We start from the raw sequence: 17,527 nt of genomic DNA, 5'->3' as shown, positions 1-17,527 counted from the left end.
TAACACCAGTAACTGCTTTTCAGTGAAAGTTTTTAATAACTATTTTATACAAATGGTAGATAAAATTAGCTTAATTTTAGCTGGATCACAAATCAATAACTAAAATTGATGAGCAAACAGAAAAAAATCTGTGGCAAAGGGAAATCACATAACCTTCAACTTCTTTGTAGAAGATAAAGATTAATTCTGAAATGTTTTTATTTTATTATTAGTGATTAATTACCAATGTGATTGTCTTCAATATGTTGAATAAGGTCTCCTAAACTTTGAAAAGTAATTCCGCAACCATTAAATTTACAAATATTTATCATAAAAACAGCCATTACACCAGCTAACAGCTGACCTGCGGCTGCAAGTTAAAGAATAAACAAAACAATATCTATCATTTATTTAATAATACATTTCATATAAATTATGTACACAAGATGTAAAATAACAATAAATATTATTTAAATGCTTTTGATAAACAATAAATTGTAACTTTTTCAGCAAAACAGGAATTATTTTCCTTATTAACAATTATATTATTAAGTTTTTCTTTTGACTAGTGGTAGGTGTGTCTAAATTTGGCTGGTCGATAAGAGTGGAAGGGGACACTGCTAAGAAAATTTTGCAAACTCAAAACGGAACTGAAGCTGATTCTAATCCCTGATTGGCTAAATCTGACTGAATTCCGTTTTGATGTGCTACAATTGCACCACCTTTTCTCCCGAACATAAGCCTACAGCCTAACCTTCCTTCTCCTCTCATCTGTTCTTTGGTGCCGTCGTAGCCGTTGAGCAAGTGAGTGTTATTATCTGTTATTATCTATTCAATCTTGTTTTACAATTTATTAAAATATTAATTATTACTTTCGGTAGGTTTTATTAATATTACTGGAGCATAAATATTGTTTTATTTTACGTAACGTTCATTTAAACTCTTTATCAAAGTTTGGATAATTTTGTCCTTTACGTAGAAGCCATTTTATTCTGTAGGTCAACCGGCAGTACTACAACGGAAGACAATTTTCTATTTTTAACGTGTATGCAGGGTAATAAATAGCTTCTTTTTGGTTCAGTTGGCTTTAAGGTTTGATAGGAAGTTTGTACATTCCGTACTTATCAAATTCTTTTGCTCCACTATATCAGAAGGACGTATCGAACTTATCTGCCTAAGCCTAACTGAAAGTGCGACCTACTTTATTTTACGAAATATATCTTATAAACGTCAGTTATATCATTTAGAATAAACTATTTTCAAATTAATTTGTATTAAATTTTCATACTTCAGGTAATAATTGTTTTTCTTTTTAGGAATCCATATTCATATCCAACATGTACTCCATTGCCAGAATTGTCGGTACCCCAGCAGCCAGATCTGCAGTAAGTTAATTTTTGTTCTACTCTAAATATAAATTTCCTTATTTTTTAGTGTTTTATCTGTGTCTGGTAATGTTGGATCTTTTTAAGTTTTATCGTGTTGACCTTGGATTAGGTCAGGTTAGAGGTAATTATTGTAGTTAAACGTAATTTTTTTAGATTAAAAATTAAATAGTTTTATATTTTAGTATAAATGATAATTTTGTTTTATAATTTTCATTGTAGCAACAATAAATATATTTCAATCAATTTCATTATCAAATATAATTCAAGATAATTTTAAATATTTTGAAAGTTTCTGCATGTACTAAGTTTTTTCTTTGCATTCTAAAGTTTATTAATTTAGGTTGTGATTTAAATTACTTATGTCTATAGTGGTGGTTTTAATCCTTTTTTGCTGCTTTTTTTTTTTTGCTGCTTTCTAGCAAACAATAAATTGTGTTAAGACTATTTATATGGTTATTTGCTATTTTGTTTTGTGTGGTTAAACAGTTAAAATTATTGGCTGGTTTTTAAATTTGTTGATCATATTTTAAATTGCTGTACATATGGAATCTTTCTATCTGGTATTGTGAATTGTTATTAAGCATTAAATTTAATCATTTTATCTTAATTAATTATTGGCCACTAACCAACCGGTGAGGTTATAATTATGAGTACTATAACTTGTTATGAGTACTATTTTGTATGAAACTTGTCTTCTAAATGCCCTTCAAATCTGCAAATGAGGAATTATATTTGACAATTCTTAGTTTCATTGTTTACTTTATTTTTTTGAAGTTTATATATAAAAAATTTAATTATTTTGCTGCATACTGTAATGGTTGCTTTTTTATTAGTTAAAATAACATTCATAAAAATGAGTGTTTTGAAGTTGGTTGTTTTTTTTTTAACTTTCTTAATTTTGTGAAATAATGGTTATCTCTGTATGACTGCGACAAAGAGATGGCAAGAAGATGTATACTTATAAAATATACATTGTACAAGATTGTTATTGTAAATGGTAGTTCTGCTTTGGTGATATCTTATTCTGACCACCACATAATACTTATATGTATAAAGTCTGGAGTGGGTGGTTCTTCTATATGCTGTTATTAAAAAAAGTGATTACCTAGCATTAGCCTGGATGGATCAAGCAGTAAAACCATTGTTAGTTGCAGTACATAATATGAATTTTGTTTTTAGCCTGACTGTAAATCCAGTACAACTATGTTTAGTTCTTTTCATAACTCACATTTTTGTTACAAAAAATATCACCTCATTCATTAATACAAAAGTGTCTTACTTGATGTTATATTCATGGATAGATATGTTTTATAATTAGCGGCTTACAAATTACAGCTTTGCCTGCAGTATATGGTTGCATTTACCATAAGTCAATCTTTTTAGTTAAGTAACCAGAGGCAGGTTCAAGGCAGTCAGTCACAAACTGTAACTGTGGCAGTGGCTGTGTTAGTTGTCACAATGCTGTATAACTTCACAGGCCTTCAAAAACCAGAAAATTGTTTTTAAATATTTATCTGCCCAAATCTACTGAATATCTCATTAAAACTATAGTTTGAATTGGGAAAACTTACAATCATTGTTCAAAATTTTTTTTACTTTTCGTCATCCTCAAGGTTGAATTTCAAAAATCATTTTGAAATCAATTTTGACATGGTAGGAGGTTACAATAACCAAAAATAGGTTGATTTCATTCATTATAGAGAAGTTAAGTGTTTCAAAAAAATTCAAAAGTTTATCATTCAGTTAAAGCCAGTTCACATAGTGATACTCACAGTTCAGAAATCATTAATTCAATTACATTAAGTTTGTGCTTCAACTGGTAAATCTCCACTATTACATACATGGTTTTTAGACATTATATATATACATACATGATACATATAATTTCTAAAAACCTTCCTTGTTATGTCAATAAACACTGGTAAAAAATTAGTAGCGATAGATCGGGTTGTCTGTCCTGAACAAAAAACCTGCTCTTGCCAGCGAAGAAAAACTGGTTTTTGCTAATTTTTTTTAGATGAAATATGTTAATAAAAAATCTTATCAGTTATGCTGAAAATGGGTGAAAATCTTAGTGATGTTTTCTGTTTATCCCGAACAAAAAAAATTCCTTTTTCCTCTTCATTTAGTAGTAATAAAAGTGATATCTTATAACTGTACAATGATCAATTCTTTTGATTAATTGGAAAACAAATTATAAAAGTTATGATTTCCTGAAGTAGGTAAAATTTATTAAATTAAAAATGTGTAATTTTCTAAATAAACAATTGCATATCACATGTAAAAAATGAGTGTTCATTCAGTTTACCTTAATATGAAGGTATTAATATTAACGCGTTTAATATGCACTACGTGTTGTTGAATAAATTTGAACAACACTAGGCATACTAGGTGTATATTTTAATTTTTTTAATTGATCAAAACCAAAATCGTGTCTTGCTTCCCAAAATTTTCATAAAAAAATGTATGTGTAGTTATTAAACAAGAAAAGCAGACTGGTATTATTCAATTTTAGATGTACTTTGATTTGTGTTGAAAAGCTTCATACTAATTTTTATTATTTAGCATTCTAAATTTTATGTTTGGTGTATAGTGCTGTTTTATTGTACTGTATGGATTTTAATGATGTAAACGGATAAGTAAAAAAAAACTTTTAGTGAAAAGATCCACATTTTGACTGTGTCAAATTGGTGAGTAATGGCATTAAATTCTGTATGTATAAGCCATGATCAAAAGCCTTAAGATCAAAAACTGAATCAACTTCTTTTTCTGTATGGCCTTTGTTTTAAAAAAAGCATTCTTTAGGATACCCAGACTCTTTCAAAACCTTAGGATAAAGAACATAACTGGTTATGTGTAACATGAGGAGTTGAATTGGTGATAAAAAGTGTTCTGAAGTTTTCACTTAGATACAAATTGTAGATGAAAGTTAAGGTGATTTACTTTGACCCAGAGTTTCCATGCTTATCAATGTGGGCTTTTAATAGTCAGACTGTGATCACTTCTAGGCACATCATGTAGTTTGCATTATTAGTGGAACCAAACAGTTCAACTACTAAAGGCAAGATCAAGTGAATGCTAGCTTCCCTTGATCATGGTAACCACTCTTTGAAGCATAGCCCTCCAGTATTTTACTTCAGTTTGAGTTAGTAACTGGTTATCAATCTCTTCCATTTCAGTAACTCTCATTTTTAGGTAAGCATTATAGAGGTGAGAATTCTTCTCATGTTCTTTAACCCTTGGGTAAACTAAGTTTGCTATCGCTAAATCCACTGTCAATGAATTGACAAAGTGTATAGGGACCACAAAACAAAGATCTCTGGCTGGGGGAATAAACTTTGGATTTAAATTTATTCTTGTAATACTAGTAGTAGGAGTATCAGGTTTTATAAGGATGTCTTAAGTTTGCTTCAGCGTCAGATGTAACTTACTTGGACCTCCACTTGGCTCTATTAATAAAACAGGATCAACAAGTTTTTTTAACTTTGTGAAGGTGTTAAATCAGATTGGGAAGAAGTTATCCCTGTACCAAGATTAATTTAAAAAAAAAAATTAATATTAACAGTTCTACTTGCATCATTCACTTCATTTTCCCTCTCGCCTGCTAAAACAGGATGCAATATTTGCATCCTGTTTTTACAAAGTAAATTCAGTAATACTAGGTTTGAACTAAAGCAGATTAAAGAAATATTGTACACTTATACAAAACAAAAACTTTTCACTGAAACAGTAGAATAGTGGGAAAATCATAATGGTACAACAAGACACCTGAAAGTAAGCTTCACAGACAAGACTTGAGTACTCACAACAGCTGGCAGTAAGCATTCTGATTGATTGAGAGGCTCTGCTTGTAGAATGTAAGCGAGAAGGCTTGAAATCATGGCCTGTGCAGGTGAGAGACAGCACCACCCTCTTATGGCACCATAATACACCCTGTTATGTATAGGTGATCTATACTGACATACATGTTTGCTGGCAAATTACATTTTTCTAAAAATGATCTGCTGCAATTACCACGCTTTATATTACTTATAAAGTTCATGTTATGTTTCATTTTGTTCGTAGTTAATGTGTAAAATTTACTTTTTGAAAAATCAAATTTTTACCTAAATTTGGCACCCAGGCTTGGGCCCATGCCTAAATCTAGCCGTAGTGATGTGCCTGCACAGAACTAAATGTGAAAAATATTTAAGATAAATTTTTACAGTAACATACTTGGTTAAGTATGAACATTTTAATTTCATGGGTTTGTATACAACCTTTAACATTGTTCTAATCTCACTGTATTGTATTTAACTTCCTTAAATTTATTTAGTAGTGGGTTTTGCTATATCTACTTTATACCTTTAAAAACAAGGACATAATTATATTTCTGAAACAGTTTTAAAGTTTTTCAGCATAGCTTGTGAGAAGTTTTGCAGAGCATTATAGGATGCTCTGGATAGTTACATTTAAACTTAGAGCATTGTTAACCTTAGAAAATGAGGGTACAATTTCCATATCGAATTTACTAGTAGTACATAGTGTGTGTGGAAGAGTGAATTTCTCTGTATTCATAGAAAAAAATGGTATTTGTTTTATAGACTTACATAATTTGTGAATATCACAAAATCGGGGTTATGGTTATATTTATTGATTATTTACTTCTTGAATTGAATTTAAAAAAAAAAGCTGTGCTATAAAATAAGATATTAAAATATTACAAAGGGAACTGTAATTGATTTTATAATGTTAAGCCCAGTGCTGAAAGTTTTTACCTGTGTGTTAGAAATATTTTACTAGATTTTAGGGAACAGGCATCAGTGATTTAACTTTAGCAGGTATCTAACTTGGGAGTCTAGGATTAATACCCATTAGAGGGAGATATTTTTTAAAATCTTAAGATGAAAAGATAATTTTTTTTATTAAATTATTAGTGTGACTAAAGATTTTGCTTTACTGTGTTAAGCCTAACAGCTATCCTAGCTGTTTTGTTTATAGTTTTTGTGATTTTACTCCAGCGTGTGATAGTGTTATACAGTAGTATTCCCAGGCTCATTTTATTAATCCTGTGTTTTTGTCAACAATGCTAAAGCTTTTAAATATAGCTGTCATATAAGCAATTAGTAAACTATCAGCGTTAAATGAAAACATCAAATATAAAGCTGTTCATTAATGTGTAAGTGAAGAGAATAGCTTCTATAAGTGAATAGTGGTATCTAGTGTACTCGAAATAGAAAAAATTATGTGGTTATATAATAAAAATCATTTTTAAATATAACTTTCAGTTCATCTACAATTAATGTTCTTTATTTCTACATTTAACATTGTTAAAATTTCTTCCTTAGAAGTAATAAATTTTAATAAATGTTGATGAATTTAGGGTTACCTTGGTGAAATATAAATAAATGAAGGAAAAACTGACAAATTTTTCATAATTTAGATGACAGACTAGCAGGAATAAGAAATGAACTAACTTTAAAATTGCTACGATGTGGTTTTTTTTTGTGCTGCTTGTATACTAGTAGCGTTCGTTCCATGTTATGGATCTTCTTTTGAAATCTGATTTCTGTTTATTTTACTGTTTCAATATAATATTAACTTCTTGCTTAATTGATTTATTTTACAATTTTTTCAGTTGGTCTCCAGCACCAGAGCAGTTTACATGAGGCCTCTTAGCAGTGCGATAATAAAATCAAACACTCTCGACTCACAAAACACACCCACTGCTTCTACAGTCAGTTTGGTAGGTATTAATTCTTTCTCAATTTATTCTTTAAAGTTTAAAATTTTAAAATTGTGGTTTTAACTTTTACTCCTTATAATCTAAATCCATTTTATAATCAGACTACAAACAAAGATTCTTCTATGTTAATGATTACTACTACATGCAGTAATAAAAATTTAATAATCATATTAACCATAGTTTTGCAGTATAATTGTACAGAAATGTCAAAATTTTTATTTATAGGACATTACTCCTTTCATTTACCTCTGCTTCATTTAACATAAGTCATCTTAGAGTGCTTTAAGGTGAAATTTAATTTGTGTGAATGATTCTGGTTGTAATCCTTAAGTGCTCATTTTTATACTATTTTTTATTCAAGATTTTTGTAAAACATTTTAGTATGTAAAACACTTGAACATTGTTATAATCTTCTGTCTGACGACCTTTTTTATTGTTTTATCAACAAAAAAAATGAAATCTTGCTAAAAAGAAATTGCATTGCAATGAAGTAGTCTGTACCTGAATTACCCCACACCCTTGCTAGGAAATTAAAACCAAAATGTGGTATAGTTAAGCTATCTAGTAGTAAGACGTTCATAATATCTATTTAATATGTTTTAAATATAATTTGATTTATGAATTTACAGTTACCTTCTGTCAGGAGCTTTCAAACCTCAGCTGTTTCACGTGATATTGACTCAGCTGCTAAGTTCATTGGTGCTGGTGCCGCCACAGTAGGAGTAGCCGGCTCAGGTATAGTTTTTGTATTTACTTTATTGCTGGCATGTTTGTTTTAAAATGGTATTCATTATACCTGATTTTGTTTACTAAAGAAGTATTTTTTCTTCTTTCATTCTGGCTTCATTACTTTTCATGAGAGCAGCATCATGGATTTATTGTTTGATCTTCACTGGCTGAAGTCAGTTCATCTAAAGCTGTACAGATTCATGATTTTTTTATAATAAAAAATTTATAAATTATTCTCTAAATGATATTTTTAGTTTATAAGACAATGTTCCATTAACCATTTGTTCTGTATGAAGGTATCCTACAATCACAGTATAGAAGTCCTTATCTTGCTAAATATTACTGAACCTTTACATCTGATTTGAACTTATAATACTCATTGAGGAGTATGTTTTCAGGTTTGGATAAGTGCTCTTTCAGATCTATTTTGTTGTATGCTGTCAAAAAAAAATAGCTGTAGAAATTTCAGAGGCATGGAAGGTTTGAGGTTTGGCTAATTTTCATGGAGGAACACAGAATATTGTTGGCTAAGGGTTCATTTGCTTCTGGTTGTGTGCTAAACCGAAGGTTTAAAATTTTTGCTGATAACACTGCATGTATCAAAACATTCTTCTGCCATTGGAACAAAAAGTTCCATTTTAATGGAACTGTTTTATACTGTAAGTTATATATTACATGTTACATAACTCCCTTGTCTCAGAATTACCACCTTGTTGATATTTTCACTGATAAAATTGACATTGCAGACTGTGTTCTGATAGTTTTCATGTTATGTATCTTTCTATTGGAGGAAGTTCCAGTAGTTAAAATGTATCCTGATTTATCCATTAGCAGAAAAATGTTAGTTTTATTGGTTATTGTTTTCTCATTAGAAAAAAGTTAGTATTAACTCATAATTGAGCATACATATTGACATAACTTAGCGATATAAAAAAATTTACAACCTAAAATATTTCATTGTCTATTAACACAGATTTTATTGTTTTTTTTTTCCATAAATATATTTATAACAGTAATTTTAAATATGGTTTATATATGCAAAATTGTTTTTATTTAATTGCCCAATGATGATTTCTTTGTTGGGAGGCAGCGTGAAACCTGCATGTGGGACTCACAACGGAGTACTTGTTACTCTTTAAGTCTCGGGAAGGTCTGAGACCAGGACCATTTAATGCTCTAGAAGGGCAGTTCTCGAATAGGGGACGCAGGGGACCAGAAAAAGCAGGAGAGGGGCATATTATTTTTAATAGCCTGGGATGCCATTTGGCTGAGGCGCCCTTTGTCTCCTGGTGGAAAAACCCTGTGGTCGGCTGTTTTAGTGCAATTTGCAGGCTGATCGATTGTTATCGATCAGAACTCAATTCAGACTAATCTCACGCTGACTCCTCTGTGATAATTCTGAGGGCCTTTCATATAAAACCACCTTAAAGTTGGTAATTAATAAAATTATTTTTTAATGTGTGGATTTAAAACCTTGTTTTTAAGTAATGAAGCCATACACTGATGCAAGTTGCATGTATTTAAATTTGTTGTGTATCATTAATGCAAGTTTTGCTTTTTAACAAGTTTGTGTTGTGGAAGTACCCTCGAGTATTGCAGACATATGCTTGTGATTGTACAATCCTGTTATGTTTAATGTTTACATGTTTTTTGTTTACCTTCAATTTTTGTTTTAACCTTACATTATTAGGTGTATCCAAATTTTATGGTTTTAACAATTTCAAATATATTAACCTGGCAAAGTAATGACAGAATAGTAACACTATAACTAATTGTCTCATTAAAGCATAGTTTCTTTGCCTTTAAAAACAAATGCCTTGTACAGTTCTGTTAATTTTGCCAGCTTAAGTAAGTTAACACTGTTTAGAAAGTTAATGCAAGTTGAACGCTAATTTATATCTTTACTTAAATTTATCTTTGGTTTTTGTTTTTTTGTTTTTGGATGCAGTGAATTTAGTAAAAGAATTCAGTACTAATTATAAATTTGGGTACACCTAAAAAAACCTTATTCCTTATCCTATAATAATATCCTTTGCATGGTTGTTTTGCTTATTTTTTCAGGTGTAGGTATAGGATTAGTTTTTGGTTCATTGGTAATTGGATATTCAAGAAATCCAACTTTGAAGACACAATTATTTTCATATGCTGTGCTTGGATTTGCACTGTCAGAAGCCATGGGATTGTTCTGTTTGATGATCGCATTTTTGTTATTATTTGCAATCTAATTTTATTTGCATTTACAGTTTAGGTTTATTTAATTGGACTGTGATAATAAGTTACTGCAGTGTTTTATGCACTTAGTTTTTTGTTTTTAAATATAATGATTTTTCTTATAATAAAAGTATAATAAAAGTTATCTTGTGTATTTAATTATATATTTAATAATGAAAGGAGGAGGGGGCCTCTAGTTTTTTTCTAGAGAATAAAGAAGTTAAAATTTTTAATGAGTTTTAGTTGGAATTAAAATTCAAATGTAATTATTAATTAGAATTTGAGATGTAAAAGCTTTTTTTAGTTCATTTGCCAGATAATTCAATTACAGTAATGTTTTAAGAAGAAAATTGTCAATTTAAAATTGGCCAGTTGAAAAGAATAAAAGAAATTGGATTGTGTTATATAACCAATAATAAATATGTGAAGCAGTATGGACCCCTTTATTTAATGCTTTAATAAAAATACAGTACTTAAAAAAATGATGTAACTGTTTTCTAATGGGCATTTTACACTTAATGCCTTACAAATAGTAAAAAAAAATTTATGGAAAGCATGCCTTTATTATATTTTACAACTAATTTTTATTAACTTGTTATACATTTTTTGTTTTGATGAAGATTGACATATTGCAAGTTTTTCTACAAACATTTTCAATAAGAAGATTCTTTTGTTAAGAAAAAAATTATTAAAACATATACAATATCTTATGTATTGTGTTAACTGGCTAGCTTCTTTTCACAGTGATGTTTATTCACTTGCTAGTGCCGTTAAGGGGGAGAAGATAGGGCTTCTACAAAGATGTCACAGTGATGTTTATTCACTTGCTAGTGTGCCATTAAGGGGAGAAGATAGGGCTTCTACAAAGATGTAGTGTACTGTAGGCCATGCTATCTTCAGGTTGTGTTTAGATAGCTGTATAACTTTAACATATTTGTATATCTGAATTACTTAAGGAGTAAGTGGTTGCAGAAATCCAAAATAGCATTACGCTATGCATACACTAATTCTAACAATTGCTTTTTTGTTTACACTAAGAACCACTATACAAATTTTTCATATGAGTAGCTTACCCGCAACAGTAAAATTAATTGGGGGCATATGTTTCGAAACAAAAGAATGTTTCTCTATGCTGTCAATGTTAAAATATTTGTACAAATAAGAAATTTCCCTCATACATATTAGAAATTAAATATAGCATAAGTTTTTTTGTTGAAAAAATATGGTTAGTCATGTTATAGTTAATGAATTTTAATTGGATCATCATTTTCTAAAACATTTACTGCTATAAATAAAGAGGAAATGAATTGGTGGTTGTCTTCGGAAAGTGGAACAGAAAAAAAATTGTTGAAATTTATCATCTTTGTGATAATAGCCTAATAAAAATTAATAAAAGCTGCTTTATTAAGTTATTATAAATGCATACATTTTAATTATTGATAGATTGTGGGATGACAATTAATTTTTTTTATAATCTGTGCATGTTTGCTTTTTTACTCAGTAAATGAACTGTAAAAAACTTTTATTGGGAATCTTATTTGTTTGCTTTCAAGATTTTTTTTTTCAGCAGTTTTGTTTGTTCAAAGCACTTAATAAAATTAAAGTTTGCTTTTGAATACAGATGTTCAAAAAGTAACCTTATGGGAAAATGAGTAACACAATAGTGGTTAAAACTGCTAGTAACGACAGCAGATAACACAAATTCTGTATGGATTAATCTTCAGATACTTGCAAAGCCACATGGGCACTACCAATGGAGAGATGACTTAATAGATCACCTTTTCTAGTGTTAGCACTTCATTTCCTGTCACTTTGAAGTTGTACAACTGCTTGGAGGACTTGTTTGGTGCATTCACACCATACTTTCCTCTGATATTAGACACTTAAACATTAATTAGAGTTCTGGATTTCTGCGTAACTGTATATCTGATGAATTTGGAGACAGTGAATATTCTCTACTGCATTGGTAACCCATTTTTCCCCAATTAAACCTGCAATAAAAAAAGAGGAAACATTCTTCCATAAGGTTGTTGTGTTACCTTTGAACACTTGTTTTTACGAAAGCTTAATGTGAGAACCATTTGACAAATGGCACACATTCAGCTGATAGGATAGTTCATTCCATACTTTAATCAGCAAATCTGAAGTAATTGTGAACGACAGCTGCTTTAAATTTGTCTGAAGTCCGGTAACTGTTGCATATACACTTGATCCTTAAAAAATTACTTTCAGCATGCTGGAAGGCGGAGGTAGACTTCACTAGTGCTAAGTAAGGAATAAAAAAGATTTCAATCTTAAAGTTAAGAAAAATTTAAAATTTACTCTTATGTCAATGGTTGCATGTGAAAAAATTTCACATGCTTAGAAATACAAAGCCCCGTCTAATTAAAATTCCAGTAACATGTTTTGGTCATCCCTTGCTGTAACTGTTAGTCATATCAAAAATTGTTCCAGACAAAAATTTTAGGTAATTTTTATAGGACTAACGACTACTTTAAACAGATTCAATACTGTGCCTATTAAGTGAGGTGTGATTTCTTTTTGATACCAAAGTTTTAGGCTCTTATCCAAAGAATAGTAGGAAACTTATCAAATTTGATATTTTACTTAACGAACTTGACTGAGATTTTGGGTTGTTATATTTATGTCAATTTAAAAGTGATTGTCGCAGAATTACAGCAATTTTGAACCAACTGTGATTTTGGGATCTGAGAGATAGTGTGAAGATATGTTGAAATTTTCAGGAAGTCGAATTGTGGTTCCCATTACAATTGGTACCTTATGAGATCTACCTAAAAAATCACATGGGGTCAGATTGGGTGAACATGGAGACCGTGGCAAACAAGCCCTGTACAGTCCCTGGTGACTGATCCAGTGGTCTGGGGGAATTTAATTTTAACGATCATGTACAGTGTTATCCCAGTGAGGAGATTCGCACCATCTTGTTGCCAAATCAAGTTCTGTAGTTTGTATTGCAGTATAGGAAAGAACTATGGTTATAGTATAGCTTAGGATTTCCTAGGACTACACCAAAGAAGACTTTGCGCATTCAATATATTGTCGTCAGACATACTTGTCATCCTGTACTTTTCTCTTTGCATAGCCAGTGGTTTCAAATTGTTTATGCAGTCTACAATTGTTAGTTGTTTGGGATCACAACAGAACTTTTTCAAATGGAACTGATTGCACAATGGAAGTTTGAATGCTTTCTGTTCTGGGAAAATACAATTTTTTCTACTAATGCTTTCAAGCAGAAGGCACCGGAAACTGTTTATGAGCTTGTGCACAGCTAAAGAATTTTAGTTACTCTTTCATTTCATGTGTAATTAATGTATGTGAAACTTCAGCTTTAAAACCCTGATGCTTAGTTTTGAAACTTATAGTAAATGCTAATGGTAACATAAAATTATAGGTGAATTTTGGTTTACAGTAGTCCAAAAATTTCAGATCAGTATTCAAAATGTTCATAGTTCAAATCAGTATTGTTCAAAATGCATTAGATACTGAGATTATAGTATGAAATGAAAATAAAACAATATATGAGAAATCTTTTGTAAAATTAAAGTATATAGCAGATAAGATCCATACTTAGATTCATAATCTTAGTGGTATGAAAATGCTCTTATTAACAATTTTGTCATAATTGAATTAAGCATGTGTGTTGTCTTATAATTTTAGTAAATTTAATTTTATAAATTTATGCATGCATGATTATTTGTTATTCTGAGTAATTTTATTTTTTTGCCCTAATTTTTTAATTTTATTTATATTTTCAATAAATTCTTTTAACAGATTGACATCCATCCATGAAAGAAAAATTTTCTTGTTAATTAATTAGTCTCTTGCAGATTGTTTAAATTATTTTGTTTATTTTATTCTCATTCATTCATTCTTTATGTTTTCATTCATTCTTTGTTTACTTTATTCATGCCATTAATGAATTGATCATTATCTACTTAGTATAGTAAATGAACTTCATGAAAATAATTATTTCATAATAAATAGTAATTAAATGTCAAATTTTAATCTTCATTTTCAAGTATTCTTAAGCCTGCCTTAAAATGTAAGAATGCAATGAATGTACATTTAACGTAATGTAGTTATTAAAAAAATAAACTTTGCCAATATTGGATAATGAAAGTGGTAATAAATTGTGAAATTTTCTTTTAATTTTTTTAATTATAACTTTTATTTTGTTTGTATCTTTAACAGAGTTCAATAGTAAAACATTTCATTATATGTGACTATTAACATTTTATTATACTTTTTTTTTAAATTTATAAATGTAAAATAATATAAGTAATTAATTTCACGTTTCATTTTGAATCAAGAAATTGGAAACTTCTAATACACGTTGCCAAAAAAATTTGTGAAGGTATGTCACAACGAATAAAAATATTTTTACTCTTGTGTGACAAATTACAACTAAAACATGGATGTTAGAAATATTTTTAGACCTCAAAACACTAAATGAAAGAAAATGAAAATAAGATAGAACTTCTGTAATAAGCACTTAAATTTGTTGATTAAAAATGAAGAACTTGCCTTTGGTGTCAATCTGTTAAAGTATACTAATCATTGAATTTTTTAAGCTTTAACTGAAAAGAATTAAATAGTTACACTAATTTATTTTCTGATTTAAAATAATCAAGATATATTATGGTGATATGGCTAGAAGAAGTTGCCTTATGAAAATTAGAGAAAGAAATGTAATTTAAGGAGTTGTCAGGTAATTTGTAATCATTTTTCAGCATTTGTTTTTTTATTTTATACTTTATTAATTTTTTTTTTAACTTCAGAAAGTTTTTTATAAAAAAAGATCCTCTTACTATTATAGTTCACTCATTTAACAATCGCACAACTTTTATGTATATTTTCTAACACTTAACTATATTAAGTATTCTTTTTTACGCAACAAAAAATTAGTAATAAATATTGAATTGCTTGAAGTAATCGTATGCATTCTCCTAACACCACAAAAATAATTTTCATACTAAACAAACATTCACTGTTGCAAAAGTTTTCTTAATTAAGAATTAAAAGGTACTAAAACACTACAGAATCTATCTAAATTCATTAAATACACACTTGACATGTATACTAAATTTACATTTGCGATTGATATAGTACATAATTGATTAATGGTAGTCTTGTAAATTATGTATTTATGGTTTTTAAGAATTTATATAAACATTGATTAAAGTATGTTAAAACAATTATTTTTTTGTTTTGTTTCATTTGTACAGGTGCTGGTATTGGAACAGTGTTTGGTTCTCTTATTATTGGTTATGCCAGGAATCCATCCTTAAAACAACAGCTTTTCTCATACGCCATTTTGGGATTCGCTTTGTCTGAAGCTATGGGTCTGTTCTGTTTGATGATGGCCTTTTTGCTCCTTTTTGCATTCTAAGCAGCATTTTAGTTATAAAAAGAAAATAAACTCTATACACTGCCACCAGAGGGAAAATAACTCCATTTGGTTGCAACTAATGTTAAGATTACGAAGTGGGCTGAATCAGAATTATGGGACAGACTTCTTAAAAAGAATCAATCTTACATAGTTTATTCTCATTTAATCATGCATGTTAATGAACATCATTTTATATGAGGAGATTCTTGGTAATTTAAAATATGATTTTGTTCTCATTAACTGTCGAATATTGAATACTTCAACGATCGAATTGAAATTTCTGGGGCACATTTAACATACAACCTGAGTATTCATATTCAATGTTTTTGTAGAATTTTTTAAGAAGTCTATTCCATGGTTTAGGTAAATTGCTCTGTTTGTTGTAGACTTATGTATATTTTGAGTTTTTTATGGCCTTTTATTGGTGACCGTTTTAATGTTATTAAAAAAAAAAACCCAGCAATATATGAGGAGAAGTTAAAATAACTACATAAATTTTTATATGTATAGAAAATGAATTTATTTGTTTTTTATTTTTGTTTGTTGAATGTTGTAATATACATACGTAATATTAATTATAATAATTCGTACTCGATTTCAGGACATATTGCGTTCATTTATGAACAGTTAAATCAGTTAACTCTGGTATGCTTGTTGTATACCCTGTATTGTCATTTATAAGACTAATTAATTTTTAAATCAAATCAAATGAATTTTTTGTGGGAGTCATTTCCATTGTACAGTGTTAGAAAATTAAAAACAATATTAGTTGCTAATTTCTGTGTTTGGTTTCTTCCCCAGATTTATCTTGTTTTCCTTCTTATATCCTTGTACTGTCAATACTCATCTGGTAATTAATCTTGTTAAATCTTTATTTCAGAAAATTATGGAAATCAGGGAAGAGAGTTAAATTATTGTTAGTGTTACTACTGTTTTATATCTATAGATTGGTTAAGGTAGTCAGCAACATTAGTAAAACTTAGTTTTCTATTTTTATAGTGTCTAACATGTTCCAAGAAATCTAGTTTTGGAAGATCTACTAGTTTTGCTTATGTAAATGTGGTCAGTCATTACATTTTATTTTATAAATTCCACACAAATTGTATAAATTATATGAATCTGTACGTTTTGTTTTGTATGCAGATTTAAATTTACTTTTATCATAAACCTTAGTTATATTTTCAACAAAATAAAAGAACAAATTAACATACAATCACAAAGAACCTTTGTTGATAATATCATTACTATCATTAGAAATATAAGCCAGCAAACTACTTTAAATTTGCAGACAAATATTATACTTTGATGTCGATGGGGGTTTTCCTTTGTTAGCCATCATGTCAGAAATTTATTTACAGAATTTTGAAAATAACTTTATGGTATTCATACACATGATATCCTATTATGGATTCTATATTAATGATATTTTTGTGGTTTATAATCCTGTTAATTCAGAATTATTAATGTTTATTGTATATAACAGGATTCATAGTATATTCATACTCAATTCATAGTATAACGCTTTGAAATCGATATAAATAGAACAATGAATTGCGTAGATGTTAGTATAAAAATTAATAAATTTGTAATTTCAGTACATAGGAAGCCCATAATAACCAATAAAACTACAACACGTAGATATTCAGTTTATCCTTGGTCACACAAAATTAATACACATACAAACATGATTTAAATAAATTAAACTAAGAAATGGATATTATAAAACAAATTGCTATACATAATGATAATATAGTGACTTTTAATTGATAATATGTACAGAAAAACAAATTAAAAAATTAACAATACTATATCTCTAACACCAATAAATGATACACAGAAAACTTGCAATGTATATTTAAAATATTTATATACTAATAACATTGTTGGAAATGTAACTAAGGTTTATAAAAGTAAATTTAAACCTGCATACAAAATGTTTAAAAAACGGTAATCATACTGATTCATATAATTTATACAATTTGTGTGGAATTTATAAAATAAAACGTAATGACTGTGACCACATTTATTTGGGCAAAACTAGTAGATTTTCTTAAACCAGATATCTTGAACATGTTAGACACTATA

General features: G+C 28.9%; 2 protein-coding genes across 4 annotated transcripts in view; one reads left to right on the top strand and one right to left on the bottom strand.

Annotated features, from left to right (window-relative positions):
• LOC142330114 (juxtaposed with another zinc finger protein 1) overlaps positions 1-344 on the bottom strand; it is a 35,814-nt gene extending 35,470 nt beyond the window's left edge. Inside the window, exon 1 of the mRNA XM_075375190.1 lies at positions 224-344. Within this exon, the coding sequence (XP_075231305.1) occupies positions 224-323 (100 nt within the window). The 5' untranslated portion in view covers positions 324-344. The remainder of the gene's footprint in view (positions 1-223) is intronic.
• Positions 345-665: 321 nt separating this feature from the next.
• ATPsynC (ATP synthase, subunit C) lies at positions 666-16,218 on the top strand. 3 transcript variants are annotated; one of them, XM_075375192.1, is made up of 5 exons: positions 666-783; positions 1,296-1,364; positions 6,985-7,092; positions 7,722-7,827; positions 15,279-16,218. In XM_075375192.1, the coding sequence occupies exons 2-5, from the start codon at positions 1,317-1,319 to the stop codon at positions 15,440-15,442; spliced, it is 426 nt and encodes a 141-aa protein (XP_075231307.1). In that variant the 5' UTR covers positions 666-783; positions 1,296-1,316; the 3' UTR covers positions 15,443-16,218. The 3 variants fall into 3 exon arrangements, with proteins under 3 accessions (XP_075231307.1, XP_075231309.1, XP_075231308.1); XM_075375194.1 differs by lacking the exon at positions 666-783 and adding an exon at positions 838-856; XM_075375193.1 differs by lacking the exon at positions 666-783 and adding an exon at positions 1,064-1,208.
• The last annotated feature ends 1,309 nt before the right edge of the window (positions 16,219-17,527 follow it).

This window comes from Lycorma delicatula, chromosome 9 (genome assembly GCF_047948215.1).
Source record: "Lycorma delicatula isolate Av1 chromosome 9, ASM4794821v1, whole genome shotgun sequence".
NCBI lineage: Eukaryota > Metazoa > Arthropoda > Insecta > Hemiptera > Fulgoridae > Lycorma > Lycorma delicatula.
The sequence above is the reverse complement of the archived record's forward strand: the minus strand, read 5'-3'. Positions and strand labels throughout refer to the sequence as shown.